At 66.0% G+C, this 14,780-nt stretch overlaps 1 protein-coding gene across 1 annotated transcript in view; it reads right to left on the bottom strand.

Moving 5' to 3' along the window:
- SLC6A9 (solute carrier family 6 member 9) overlaps positions 1–14,780 on the bottom strand; it is a 51,137-nt gene that overhangs the window by 4,417 nt on the left and 31,940 nt on the right. Inside the window, 11 exon segments of the mRNA XM_074961899.1 lie at positions 1,008–1,108; positions 2,262–2,361; positions 3,622–3,756; positions 4,641–4,878; positions 5,812–5,857; positions 5,860–5,914; positions 6,423–6,557; positions 8,252–8,384; positions 9,441–9,696; positions 11,791–11,922; positions 12,650–12,806. Of these exon segments, the coding sequence (XP_074818000.1) occupies positions 1,008–1,108; positions 2,262–2,361; positions 3,622–3,756; positions 4,641–4,878; positions 5,812–5,857; positions 5,860–5,914; positions 6,423–6,557; positions 8,252–8,384; positions 9,441–9,696; positions 11,791–11,922; positions 12,650–12,806 (1,488 nt within the window).

Genomic DNA, 14,780 nt, shown 5'->3' with positions numbered 1-14,780 from the left:
ATCTCAGATCTGCTTTGGGTTTCAAGAAGGGAAACCCTGAGCCATAAGGATTGAGATCCCCAGTCACTGACTGGAGTCACCCTGAATATGGACACTGGACTATAACCTGTGGACTATTTCTAAAAGGACTTTTGGCCACTACAAACTCAACATCTCTGCTATGTACCTGGAGCTCAAGAACTGAATTCAAGTCTGTCAACCAACTCTCTCTCTTTTCTTTTTAAATAATTTTTAGTTTAGTTAATAAGAATTGACTGTAAGCGTGTATTTGGGGTAAGATCGAAGTTATCATTTGACCTGGATCTGGGGCTTGGTCCTTTGGAGTCAGGAGAACCTTTTCTAATACAGAGGCTGGTTTGGGCTGGCTGGGTAACTCTAAGGAGTGGAATATCCACCAGCGTTTGGGGTTTGTCTGCCGTGTTCTGTTTGCCGTGCACCCTGATTGAGTGACCTCAGCTGGCTCCCACGGGCAGCATCGTCACAGAGGGGCAGAGCGCAGCAGAGCAAGGTGGGGATGAGCTACCCCTGGGCAGATCTCACCCCGAGGCAGGAGTTTTTGGACTGTTTGCTGTCACAGGGACGCCTACCCCTGCTGTGAGATGAGCTGGGATTTGCACCTGCCCCCGTAAGAGCAGGCTTGTGTGCTGGCACAGGCTGGCAACCCCTACCCCCCATGGGCTGGCACATCCGTCCTGCCCCCGCCCCTCCATGGGATGGCACACCCCTGCTCTGCCCCCCACCCCTCCACGGGCTGACATATCCCTGTCCCTGTCCAGGCTGGCACACCCCTACCCTGCCCTCACACCCCCATTGGCTGGCACACCCCTCTCCCCAGGCTGGCATCTCCCCATGGGCTGGCAACCCCCTGCCTTTACCTCACCCCTCTATGGGCTGGCACAGCCCTCCACTCCCCCCTCCCCACGGTCTGTCACATCCCTTGCCCAACCCCCCCCCATGGGCTGGCACCCCCCGCCCCATCCCTGCCACAGGAGGGGCGCAGCACTTACGAAGATGATGGCGGGCGAGAAGAACCTCCAGCAGATTTGGAAGAAGAGAGGAGGCGGGAAGCCCAGCATCATCTCGATGTCCTTGAAGTAGTTCCGGTGTCCTGGTGGGAGCAGACAGGGACACTCACTAGGAGAACAGCGCCTGGGGGTTTGGGGACAGGCGATGCCGCCTGAACGCACACGCACTCCCCTGGGAAACCTGGATCTGGGTCGGAACCACCGCGCACAGTGCTCAATTTGTGCCAGGGCCTGGCAGGTCAGAGCCCCGGCACCTCCGGGCCTGGCACTTCACAGCCCCGGCACCGCTGGGCCTGGCAGTTCACAGCCCCGGCACCTCCGGGCCTGGCACTTCACAGCCCCGGCACCGCTGGGCCTGGCACTTCACAGCCCCGGCACCGCTGGGCCGGGCAGGTCAGAGCCCCGGCACCGCTGGGCCTGGCAGTTCACAGCCCCGGCACCTCCGGGCCTGGCACTTCACAGCCCCGGCAACGCTGGGCCTGGCAGGTCAGAGCCCCAGCACCGCTGGGCCTGGCACTTCACAACCCCGGCACCTCCGGGCCTGGCACTTCACAGCCCCGGCACCGCTGGGCCTGGCAGTTCAGAGCCCCGGCACCTCCGGGCCTGGCACTTCACAACCCCGGCACCGCTGGGCCTGGCAGGTCAGAGCCCCGGCACCCCCGGGCCTGGCACTTCACAGCCCCGGCACCGCTGGGCCGGGCAGGTCAGAGCCCCGGCACCGCTGGGCCTGGCAGTTCACAGCCCCGGCAACGCTGGGCCTGGCAGTTCACAGCCCCGGCACCGCTGGGCTTGCCGCAGCAGTTATGAATGTAAAACAATTGCTTGAGCCCTGGCTCCTCTTCCATAATAAATGAAATACTGCCGGCACCCCCTGCCCATCGCCAGCACCCCCAGTTCGGGAGCTCAGCCCTGCACCCCACAGAGCAACACAGAGAGGCAGGGGCCAGTGGGAACAGAACCCAGGAGTCCTGGCTCCCTCCCCCCCCGCCATTAGACTCCATTCCCCGCCCAGGGCTGGGGATGGAACCCAGGAATCCTGCTCCCATCTGGCACTGCCCTAGAGCTGCTCTTTGGGCATGCGGCCCAGCCAATCAGAACGTGGCCTATTCCTGATGACTCTGGTGTCTGTATCAGCTGGGCTCCCATTGGCTGCTGACAGGCCAGGTGCCCCACCTGTGACCGCGGGGCAGAGGCTACGGGCCACCGTTGCCATGGCGCCAGCAGGTGGGGACCTACCGTAGATGTACATGATGGAGACGCACATGATGCAGGAGATGATGACCAGGGAGAAGCTGGCGGCGTAATTGTCCATCAGCAGTAGCCAGTATATCCCAGCCTGGAGAGAGCGGGGGTCAGAGACAGATAGTCTGGGGACTGCCTTCCTCACCTGGCACCGCTGCCGGGCACTGCCACCCCCACCTGGCACCGCTGCCTGACACTGCCACCCCACCTGGCACCACTGCCTGGCACTGCAATCTCTGCCTGGCACTGCTGCCTGGCACTGCAATCCCTGCCTGGCACCACTGCCTGGCACTGCAATCTCTGCCTGGCACCACTGCCTGGCACTGCCTTCCCCGCCTGGCACCACTGCCTGGCACCGCAGTCTCTGCCTGGCACCACAGACTGGCACTGCAATCCCTGCCTAGCACTGCTGCCTGGCACCACCTTCCCCACCTGGCACCACTTCCTGGCACTGCAATCCCTGCCTGGCACCACTGCCTGGCACTGCAATCCCTGCCTGGCACCACTGCCTGGCACCACCTTCCCCACCTGGCACCACTGCCTGGCACTGCAATCCCTGCCTGGCACCACTGCCTGGCACTGCAATCTCTGCCTGGCACTGCCATCCCCACCCAGCAATGCTGCCAGGCACCACCATCCCCGCCTGGCACTGCCACCCCACCCAGCACTGCTGCCTGGCACTGCCATCCCTGCCTGGCACCACCCCCCAGCACAGCCTTCCCCACCTGGCATGGGCACTGATGCCTGGCACCACCATCCCCACTCAGCACCACCGCTGCCACCAGGCACCACTGTCATTGCCCAGCACTGCCATCCCCACCCGGCACGGCACCGGAATCACCATCCCTGCCAAGCATGTGTCTCGCCACCCAGCCCGGGCGTCGGCACAGGCATGGCCCTCTGGGAAGGAAGGGGAGGAGATGCAGAGGGCGTACGATGGGGACCAGCTGGAGCTAGACGTTGCAAAGCGGAGCCAGCCTGCACACCCTGAACCTGGCAGGAGCCCGGCTGGCATCACCAACACCCCAAGTTCTGCTCGCTGCTTTCCATCAGCCAGGCTCGTCTCGCCCACTGCTTCAATTCAGGCCTCAGGCCAGGCCCATGTCTCCGGCTCTCTCTCTCCCACACTGCCCAGCAGGGTCCATAACGCTCCCACGCGGGGCCTATGGGTGGGGAGCAGACAGACCGAGGGGGCAGGAAGGAAGGGGGCTGGGGGAAGAGCCCCTGAGGCACTGGAGGGACAGTGGGGGGGGGGGGCGGGTCAAAGGGGGCTCAGCAGGGCGAGGCCTCTTGCTCCCCCCACAGGGCATTGGCAGGTGCCCTGGTGCCCATGCAGGGAGCCCCGCGCCCGTACCTGGGTGGTGAGTGGGACGCCCAGCAGGAAGCCCACCACGGCCATGCCCAGCGTCACAAACATCTTCCTGCGGATGATCCAGTCGTTTCCCACCTCGTCCACAATGGCCGTCACCAGCGTCTCCAGCAGGCAGAACTGGGCAGGGAGCCAGGGTCAGCCAGTGCCTGGCCTGGGCATGGTGCCCCCGGCTCCTCAGGCTGCCCCCAGCCCCCCCGGCTGCCCCCCAACTCCCCCTGGCTCCTCAGGCTGCCCCCCAGCCCCCGCCGGCTGCTCCCCAGCTCCCCCAGCTCCTCACGCTGCCCCCATTCCCCCCAGCTGCCCCCAACTCCCCCGGCTCCTCACGCTGCCCCCCAGCCTCCCCCGGCCGCCCCCAACTCCCCCGGCTCCTCACACTGCCCCCAGCCCCCCCGGCTGCCACCCAGCTCCCCCCGGCTGCCCCCCAACTCCCCCGGCTCCTCAGGCTGCCCCCCAGCCCCCCGGCCGCCCCCAACTCCCCCGGCTCCTCACGCTGCCCCCCAGCCCCTCCAGCTTTCCAGGCTGCCCCCAGCGCCCTCGGCTGCCACCCCCCAGCCCCTCCCCAACTGCCCTCAACCCCCTGTGCCCTTCCCATCCCCCTGGGACCCCTCCCCTCACCCCCACTGCCCTTCCCACCCCCCTGGGACCCCTCCCTGCACCCCCCTCTGCCCTCACCACCCCCAGGGGCCCCTCCCTGCATCCCCCTATGCCCTCCCCACCCCCTTGTGCCCCTTCCCTGCACCCCCTCTGCCCTTTCCATCCCCCTGGGGCCTCATCCTGCACCCCTCTCTGCCCTTTCCACCCCCTTAGGGCCTCTCCCCACACCCCCTCTGCCCTTCCCACCCCCCTGGGGCCCCTCCCCTCACCCCCGCTGCCCTCCCCACCCCCTGCGGCCTCTTCCCTCCCCCCTCTGCCCTCCCCACACCCCCTCTGCCCTCCCCACCCCTCTGGTGCCCCCACCCCCTGGCGCCCCCCCGCTCTCCCCGCGCCCCAGGCCCTGGTACCTGCGTGCCCAGCCCCAGCAGGATGAGCATGAAGAAGAAGAGGATGGACCAGAGGGGCGAGATGGGCAGCAGCGTCAGGGCCTCGGGGTAGGCCACGAAGGCCAGGCCAGGCCCATGGTCGGCCACCTGGGAGACGTCCACGCCCAGGTGCTGGGCCATGAAGCCCAGGATGGAGAAGATGACGAAGCCGGCGTAGACGCTGGTGGCGCAGTTGGTGATGCTGATGATGATGCTGTCCCTGCAGGGCAGGCGGGTCAGAGAGCCAGGGGGCTCGGTGCACCGGGGGGCGGGGACCTGGCCTGGCCGGCTGGGGAGGGCTGGGTGCAGTCAGGACGGGGGCTCAGCGCAGACAGAGCAGGGGGAGCGAGAAGGGGTAGGGGGGCTCGGGCTACCGGGGTTGGGGAGAGAATTCACCTGGCAGAGGGTGGGGTCGGGGGGGGGTGTGGCCTGGGGGGAACACAGCCAGGCAGAGGGAAGTGGGGAGTGCAGTGAGACCGCGGAGGTGGGAGTTGGGGACATGGCCCAGCAGGGGGGTGAGAGTTAGGGGGGCATGACCTGGCGGGGTGGGAGTCGGGGGGGCATGGCCCAGGCAGGGGGTGGAAGTCAGGGGGTGTGGCCCAACAGGGGATGGGAGTCGAGGGGTGTGACCCAGCAGGGGGGTGGGAGTCAGGGGGCATGGCCCAGCAGGCATGGGAGTCGAGGGGTGTGGCCCAGCAGGGGGGTGGGAGTCGGGCGGTGTGGCCCAGCAGGGGGGTGGGAGTCGGGGGGCGTGGCCCAGCAGGTTGTGGGAGTCGGGGGGTGTGGCCCAGCAGGGGGGTGGGAGTCAGAGGGCACGGCCCAGCAGGAGGGTGGGAGTTAGGTGGTGTGCCCAGCAGGGGGGTGGGAGTCGGGGGGTCTGGCCCAGCAGGGGGGTGGGAGTCGGGGGGTGTGGCCCAGCAGGGGGGTGGGAGTCAGAGGACATGGCCCAGCAGGGGGGTGGGAGTCGGGGGGTGTGGCCCAGCAGGGGGGTGGGAGTCAGGTGGCGTGACCCAGCAGGGGGGTGGGAGTCGGGGGGTCTGGCCCAGCAGGGGGGTGGGAGTCGGGGGCGTGGCCCAGCAGGGGGGTGGGAGTCGGGGGCGTGGCCTGGGCTGGGGTGGGAGTCGGGGGCGTGGCCTGGGCAGGCGTGGCTCACCTGTAGCAGTTGTTGTGGAATTTGTTGTAGGATGCCATGGTGATGAGCCCCCCCAGGCGCAGCCCAGAGAGTAGAAGATCTGGGAGGCAGCATCTCCCCAGACCTGGCAGACACAGAGATGTTACCACTGGCAGAGAGGGCACCGGGCTGTCCCCTACACAATGCCGTGGGGCAGGAGCCCAGCCCCGGGTCACCCTCACATCACAAAGCCAGTGTTGGTAGCCGGAGACGGCCCAGGGCTGGATAGTGGGGGGCTGCGGGTCGGGACCGAGGGGTGCTGGCAGCGCTGTGGGCCAGGGGCTGGGCTAGCAGGGGGCCTGGGTTCAGCCTGGGGTCAGGCCCATGTGGGACCCAATGCTGCCTCCTCACGGCTCCTGTGTGGCCGAGAGTCTCTCCCTTCCCCTCCCGTCCGTCTGTGGGGCAGGGCGGGGGACCTGCTGACCACACTGGGGGCCGGGGGCCCGGGTGAGGCGTTCCTGGGGTGTTCACAGCCGGGACTGAGCAAGGGAAGGATCCTGTGCCCCAGGGAGGGGCAGGACCCCCTGCCCAGTGGGGACTGACACCGCACTGGGTGCTGGAAGGGCAGAGTGCCGCCCCCGGTTCAGACCCACCTTGGCATCCAGGATCTTGTCCCACTGGGGCGTCAGGTAGTACATGATCCCGGTGACGGCGCCCTCCAGGGTGATGCCGCGCACAAAGAGGATGGTGAGCACCACGTAGGGGAAGGTGGCTGTGAAGTACACCACCTGGACGGACGGACAGACAGCCACGGCTCAGCCACGGCCCCCCACCCCCGTCCAGCCGAGCCAGGGAGCGAGGAGGGGCCCCCCATGGGGCGCCACTTGAACCCACAATGGAGGCTGCCGGGAAGGCGGCTCAGCGAGCCCAGGGCCAGGAGGAGGGTGGGGCCGGGGGGAGCCCTGTGTGACGAAGGCGGGAGTTCTTGGTAATACCCGGAGGAGGGAGCTGTATGGCTCCGTGCCAGCCCCCTTGGCAGAGCGACCCATGGGGCGTCACGGATTCGTTTGCTCCCACGCTGGAGACAGAGGGAGTCAGCCGCGGGCCCGGCACACAAAGCGATCCCCACGACCGACGAGGCAGCCGGCCAGGGGATCGCAGCCTGGCGAACGCAGGGGGGGCAGGGTCTGTGGGACCTGCGGAGACGTGGGGCTCTGACCCAGCACTGCTAGAACCATGGCGGGGGGACAGGGCGGCAGGCGCCTCTCCTGCCAACCCAGCACTCCCAGTGCCAGGCCAGGTGGGTGCCAAACCCGGCCCGTTCAAAGAGGGCTGCCGGGGGTCACGGAGCCCTCCAGAGCCTGAGAGTCTCCTCCAGGTGCCTGTGTCGGGGGGCTTGCTGCACAGAGCTGCACTGCGGGACGGGGGGGCTGGAGCCTGGAGGCGGTGGGGCCGCGGGGCTTGCCCTGGAGGAAGGGGGCAGGGCCCCTTGGGGGCCAGTGCACTGAGGGTTCCTCCAAGGGCAGAGCTTAAATTCTCATTGAGTATTTCCTGGAGCCCCCCACCCCCACCCCTCAACATGCCATAAAAATTCTAGGGCCCAGTGGGTGGGGCTCCGGGCTCCGGGCTTCAGCCGCTGGGCTGGGCGGGGTGTGTGGGAGCCTGGGGCTTCAGCCCTGCAGGGCAGTGGGACTCCAGGCTTTAGCCATGGGGACAGGGGCAGGGGGGTGCTGGGGCTAGTGGCTTCTGCCCCACGGGTAAGAAAATATTTCCTGGAGCTCTGCCCCACACAGCTCCGGCTGGACTGAAGCCCTCTCCAAGGGACAGTCAAAAAGCTGGGGTGTAGCACAGAGCCTGTGGGTCTGGGACCAGGCACAAGGGAAGAGGAGACAAACATGGGGAGGGGAGGAGCCAGGCACAGGGAGGGGAGGAGCTATGGAGGGGGAGGAGCTATGGAGAGGAGAGGAGCCAGGCACAGGCAGGGGAGGAGCTATGGAGAGGGGAGGAGCCATGCCAGGATGAGAGGAGCTATGGAGGGGGAGGAGCCAGGGTCAGGGAGGGGAGGAGCTATGGAGAGGAGAGGAGCCATGCCAGGGATGAGAGGAGCTATGGAGGGGGAGGAGCCAGGGTCAGGGAGGGGAGGAGCTATGGAGAGGGGAGGAGCCAGGCACAGGGAGGGGAGGAGCTATGGAGAGGGGAGGAGCCATGCCAGGGATGAGAGGAGCTATGGAGGGGGAGGAGCCAGGCTCAGAGAGGGGAGGAGCTATGGAGGGAGAGGAGCCAGGCTCAGGGAGGGGAGGAGCTATGGAGGGGGAAGAGCCAGGCTCAGGGAGGGGAGGAGCTATGGAGGGGGAGGAGCCAGGCTCAGAGAGGGGAGGAGCTATGGAGGGGGAGGAGCCAGGCTCAGGGAGGGGAGGAGCTATGGAGGGGGAGGAGCCAGGCTCAGGGAGGGGAGGGGGAGGGGAGGACAGACTCTACTTGCTTTTCCTGATGACTTGACGCCCTTGAAGAGGCAGAGGAAGACGATGACCCAGGAGATGCCCAGGCAGCCCAGCAGGGGGAGCCGCACCTCGCCCAGGTTCCCGATGTCGTCCGAGAGCTTCAGCACGTACCGCCTGCCCCACGGGGACACAGCGCGTGAGACGCCAGCTGCAGCCGTCTGCCCGCCCCCCGCCCCGGAGTCCCACCCCTCTGCCCCAGAGCCCCCCACCTCTGCCCCGGAGCCCCACCCCTCTGCCCCAGAGCCTCACCTGTCTGCCCCAGAGCCCCCCGCCTCTGCCCCGGAGCCCCACCCCTCTTCCCCAGAGCCTCACCCATCTGCCCCAGAGCCCCCCACCTCTGCCCCGGAGCCCCACCCCTCTGCCCCACAGTCCCACCCCTCTGCCCCAGAGCTCCCCGCCTCTGCCCCGGAGCCCCACCCCTCTGCCCCAGAGCCCCCCACCTCTGCCCCGGAGCCCCACCCCTCTGCCCCACAGTCCCACCCCTCTGCCCCAGAGCTCCCCGCCTCTGCCCCGAAGCCCCACCCCTCTGCCCCAGAGTCCCACCCCTCTGCCCCAGAGCTCCCCGCCTCTGCCCTGGAGCCCTACCCCTCTGCCCCAGAGCCCTACCCCTCTGCCCCAGAGCCCCACCCATCTGCCCTGGAGCCCCACCCCTGTGCCCCAGAGCCTCACCCATCTGCCCGGAGCCCCACCCCTTTACCCCAGAGGCCCACACCTCTTCCCCAGAGCCCCACCTGTCTGCCCCAGAGCCCCACTCCTCTGCCCCAGAGCCCTGCCTGTCTTCCCCAGAGCCCCACCCCTGTGCCCCAGAGCCTCACCTGTCTTCCCCAGAGCCCTACCCCTCTGCCCCAGAGCCCTGTCCCAGAGCCCCCCCTCTGCCCAAGAGCCCCACCGCTCTGCCCTGGAGCCCCCACTCTGTTCCAAAGCCCCGCCCCTCTTCTCTGGAGCCCCGTCCCTCTGCCCCAGAGCCCCACCCTGGACCTCTGCTCTGGCCACAGCAGCCCTGCCCCTCCCCCAGAGCCCTCAGGCCTCTGCAATGGGGAGTGCAATCCCCTCTGCCCTAGGCAGTCAGGAGACCCTGACCCCCGTCCCCACTGCCAGCGGGGCCCGGGTTTCCCCTGTGCCTGGCGAGGCCAGGCTGGGCTCTGCCTCAGGGCCCCGTGGGGCTGGCACCTCCAGAACTCCTCGCTGGGGCTGGTGCGCTTGAGCGTGTGGTTGAGGAGCTGGGTGAGGTTGAGGGGGGGCACGGCGGAACCATTGGCGGCGTCCAGCACCCCGGAGCAGTCGGGCGTGTTCCAGGGGTTGGTGCAATAGGTCCAGGGCAGCACCCGCGTCATGGAGGAGAAGAAGTAGTAGAAGGCGAGGCAGATCACCACGTTGTAGTAGATGCCAATGTACGTGGAGACCACCATCATCCCATAGCCCACGCCTGGGGGGACAGGCAGCACGTGAGGGGAGGGGCAGACCTGGGGGGGCGAGCATGTATGTGCCAGTGCGGAACAGGAGTGAGGGCAGGGTGAGTGTGCAAAACGAGTGGGGTGGTACCAGAGCAAGTATGTGTGTGTGCAAGTGTGCAACAATTGTGTTCACATATAAGTGTGTATTAATGTGTGCAACAAGTGTGTGTCTGTGTGACGAAGTGGGACTGTTCTTAATGTTTCCTCTGAATAGTGTGGGGGTGCCTCAGTTTCCCTATGAAGTTCTTAAGTATCTAGGGGGTGGGATAAGGGTGTATGATCCTTGCAGAGCCCTAGAGGGCAGGTGTGGGCTGGGGTCTGGACACAGACAATGGCCGACACCCTGTTTCCTGGCAACTGATGGCCTGGGCCCTTCCCCCCTGCAAGGTGAGAGCTAAAGGGTTGGAGAACAAAGGAATCAGGTGCCCTCCTGGCCCAGGAAAGGGACAAAGCCCAGAGGAGGAGGGGCTGGAGGGAGTTTCAGTTTGGGGCTGGCTGGGACATGGAGTGAAGGGCAGACGTGGTTGTCTGGCTCACGGCCCCCCAAAATGGACCCGGCTGAGGGGTCCTGTTCTCTGCACCTACAAGCTCTGTGTTAGACCATGTTCCTGTCGTCTAATAAACCTCTGTTTTACTGGCTGGCTGAGAGTCCCGTCTGACTGCGGAGTTGGGAGGCAGGACCCTCTGGCTTCCCCAGGACCCCGCCTGGGCGGACTCGCTGGGGGAAGCACACGGAGGGGCAGAGGAGGCTGAATGATCCGAGGTCAGACCCAGGAAGGTGGAAGCCAGGTGAGCTGTGTGTCCTGCAGACAGGCTGCTCCCAGAGAGGAGACTTCCCCAGAGTCCTGCCTGGCTTCGTGGGGAGCAGTTCCAGAGCATCGCCCGAGGACTCCGTGACACATGCAAACACGTGTGTGCATATGCATGTACAAGAGTGTGTCAGAGCATGTGTGAACATACAGGTGAGTATGCAATGAGGCTGTTCAGAGATGAGTGTGTTTGTGTACAGCAGTGAATGTGTGAGTGTGTGCATGTGAATGGACAGGTTGGGTGTGTTTACAGGGTCAAGGGTGTAAGAAAGTGTACACATGAGCATGCAATAAGAGTGTATGCACAGGTGAGTGTGCAGGTTGAGTGTACAGGAGCAAGCGTGCCAAAGTGTGTGCAGCCTGTGGGCGTGTTGATGCATGAGAGGGAACACGTGCACATGTTGATGGTGTAGGAGAGCATGGAGGAGCGTGAATGGGTGTGTGCAAACCTGAGCGTGTGCTCCCAAGAGCATCTGAGGGCAGGTGTGTGAGCATGAGGAGGGCTGGGCATGAGCGTGCACATGGCCAGGCATAAGTGTGCAGGGCTGGGCGTGAGTGTGTGCAGGGCTGGGCGTGAGCGTGTGCAGGGGTGGGTGTGAGTGTGCACAGGGTGAGCATAAGCATGCACAGAGTGGTTGAGAGCATGCACTGGGCAGGGCATCAGTGTGCACTGGGCAGGGCATGAGCATGTGCAGGACCGGGCATGAGTGTGTGCAGGGTGGTTGTGAGCATGCACAGGGCAGGCATGAGCGTGCTCAGGGTGAGCATGCAGAGGTCAGGTGTGAGCAGGCATAAGTGTGCACAGGTTGGGTGTGAGCATGTTCAGGGTGGGCATGAGTGCACTGGGGTGTACAAAGGGCAGGCATGAGTGTTCACTGGGTGGGCTTAAGTATGCACAGTCTGGGCATAAGAGTGCACTGGGCGGGCGTGAGGATGCACAGTCTGGGCATGAGTGTGCACAGGGCAGGTGCGCGCGTGCACAGGGCAGGCATGAGCGTGCACAGTCTCAGCATGAGCATGCTCAGTCTGGGTGCAAGCATGCACAGAGCAGGTGTGAGCGTGCCCAGGGTGGGCATGAGCATGCCCAGGGTGTGGATGAGTGTGCACAGGGCAGGTGTGAGCACGCAGAGTCTGGGCATGAGAGTGTGCTGGGTGGGCGTGAGTGTGCAAGGGCAGGTGTGAGCATACAGAGTCTGGGCGTGAGTGTGCGCTGGGCGGGTGTAAGTGTGCACAGGGCAGGCGTGAGCGCCCTCTCACCTTTGAACATGGGGCTGATCCTCCAGACGCCCAGGCAGCCCTGGCTGGCGAACTGGCCGAAGGAGAGCTCCATGAAGAAGAGGGGGATGCCGCAGAAAACCAGCATGATGAAGTAGGGGAACATGAAGGCTCCTGGCGGGAGGTACAGAGAGGTGAGGGCGGGGCAGGGGCAGGGCCAGGGCGGGCTGGGGCCCGTTGCCCTCTGGCCCTGAGAGCCAGCCCTGGCCTGCAATACCAGCCCCCCTGCTGACCCCGCCCGCTCCTGGCAGCCCAGCGCCCCCCTGCTGACCCCGCCCGCCTCCCACAGCCCAGCACCCCCCTGCTGACCCCGCCCGCTCCCCGTAGCCCAGCACCCCCCTGCTGACCCCTGCCCACACCCCGTAGCCCAGCACCCCCCGCAGCCCAGCGCCCCCCTCCTGACCCCGTCTGCTCCCCATAGCCCTGCACCCCCCTGCTGACCCTGCCAGCCTCCCACAGCCCAGCGCCCCCCTGCTGACCCCACCCTGCTCCCCGCAGCCCAGCACCCCCCTGCTGACCCCGCCCGCCTCCCACAGCCCAGCGCCCCCTGCTGACCCCGCCCGCTCCCCGTAGCCCAGCACCCCCCTGCTGACCCCTGCCCACACCCCGTAGCCCAGCACCCCCCGCAGCCCAGCGCCCCCCTGCTGACCCCACCCTGCTCCCCGCAGCCCAGCACCCCCTGCTGACCCCGCCAGCCTCCCACAGCCCAGCGCCCCCCTGCTGACCCCATCCTGCTCCCTGCAGCCCAGTGCCCCCCTGCTGACCCCGCCCGCTCCCTGCAGCCCAGCGCCCCCTGCTGACCCCACCCACTCCTGCTGCCAGGCCGCACTGGGGCACGCACCTCCCCCATTGCGGTAGCAGAGGTAGGGGAAGCGCCACACGTTGCCCAGCCCCACGGCGTAGCCCACACTCGTCAGCACAAACTCAATCTGGTTGGTCCAGTTGCCCCGTTTCACGTTCTCGTCTCTCTTGGTCACCTCCCCAGGGACGGCGCCGTTCTGCGGAGAGAGGGGGCAGGTGCCATTAGCAATGGGGTGCCCCCCAGGGCCCTGCCCAGCTGGAAGCAGCCCCCCCGTGGGAGAAAATGGGGGAGGGGAGATACTGCGCTACGCAGCCAGCTTCCCCCCTATCCCGGCCCCGTGGCTGCTCCAATCCTCCTCCCTGGATGCGGGGGCCCCCAGCCCTGCAGGGATGGGGGAGGACCCCAGCCCCTGTAGGGAGGAGGAGGGGGACCCCGGCTCTGCAGAGAGGGGGCAGGGGAGGGGGACTCCAGCCCCGGCAGGGGGAGGAGGCAGTGGGTCCCCAGCTGTGCCCCCCGCCCCCCGCCCCCCGCCCCTGCTGCAGGGAAGCTGGAGTCTGCGACTCATACAAAGCAGGGCTGAGCCCAGGCAGCACAAAGCCGCCTCTGTTCCCACGGTCCCCCCGCCCCCCGGCCCAGCCTGCGGGGCTGCGCTGGGCAGCCGGAGCCTCCGGCACAGTGAGCCTAGAGCCGCGGGGGGAGGGGATTGACCCCCCAGCCCCCACCACATCCACAGGTGGGTGGCAAAGTGACACCCCCAAGGGTGGGGACAGCAGCAGTGCCAGAAAGCTGGCACTGGGGGGCTGGGGGCCAGGACTCCTGGGTTCCCACCCCAGCTCGGGGAGCAGGATCTAGGGCAGGGGCTCTCAGCTTTGCCAGGCTCCTGTACCCCTTGCAGGGGCTGAGGTGTGTGGCGCCCCCCAAGTTACACCTCACTTAAAAACCACTTGATCCAGACTCAGACAGGAAACTACAGACGTGCCCCAGCTGCTGGTACTGGACCATTTCCTCCATTCTCCTGGTACCAAATCGGGAGAACTCAATGGGCTGGAATATAACACTGGCGTTGTGTGTCAGTGTGTAGCACACCCCGCACTGGGCACAGCTCCCTGACTGTGCAACTGGAGCTTGTACTGACTCGGTTGGTGCTTCTCATTGGCCCAGGCAAATTCCTTCCCCCCAGAAGAGCTCGGGGCCCCCCGGGGTACATGCATCCCTGGCTGAGACCCACTGCGCCATGGGAAAGTGTCTCCCCCTGTCTTCTGGTGCTGGGAGGACAAGAGCGCCGACCTCCCTTCTCCGGCCCGGTCAGCAGGGCCGTGGGTCTCAACCTGGGGTACACCTGGGGCACGCAGAGGTCCTGCAGGGGGCATGTCAACTCATCTAGGTCAGTATTTCTCACGCTGGGCTTGTGACCCCCAGGGGGGTTACAGGGCAGGTTTAGGGGGCTGGCATTAAGGGGCAAGTGCACGGGGCCCCACAGGGCCCCTGTGTGACGAAGTGGGACTGTTCTTAATGTTTCCTCTGAATAGTGTGGGGGTGCCTCAGTTTCCCCTATGCAGTTCTTAAGTATCTAGATGGCGGGGTAAGGGTGTATGATCGTTGCAGAGCCCTAGAGGGCAGGTGTGGGCAGGGGTCTGGACACAGAGAATGGCCGACACCCTGTTTCCTGGCAACTGATGGCCTGGCCCTTCCCCCCTGCAAGGTGAGAGCTAAAGGGTTGGAGAACAAAGGAATCAGGTGACCTCCTGGCCCAGGAAAGGGACAAAGCCCAGAGGAGGAGGGGCTGGAGGGAGTTTCGGTTTGGGGCTGGCTGGGGACATGGAGGGAAGGGCAGACGTGGTTGTCTGGCTCACTGCCACCCAAAATGGACCCGGCTGAGGGGTCCTGTTCTCTGCACCTACAAGTTCTGTTTTAGACCATGTTCCTGTCGTCTAATAAACCTTCTGTTTTACTGGCTGGCTGAGAGTCACGTATGACTGCGGAGTTGGGGGGCAGGACCCTCTGGCTTCCCCAGGACCCCGCCTGAGCGGACTCGCTGTGGGAAGCGCACGGAGGGGCAGAGGAGGCTGAATGCTCCGAGGTCAGACCCAGGAAGGTGGAAGCCGTGTGAGCTTCTTGTCCTGCAGACAGTCTGCTCCCCGAGAAAGAAGAATCCTGCCTGGCTTCGTAG

This window comes from Natator depressus, chromosome 8, assembly GCF_965152275.1.
Source record: "Natator depressus isolate rNatDep1 chromosome 8, rNatDep2.hap1, whole genome shotgun sequence".
NCBI lineage: Eukaryota > Metazoa > Chordata > Testudines > Cheloniidae > Natator > Natator depressus.
This window is presented reverse-complemented; position numbering and strand designations above follow the sequence as displayed.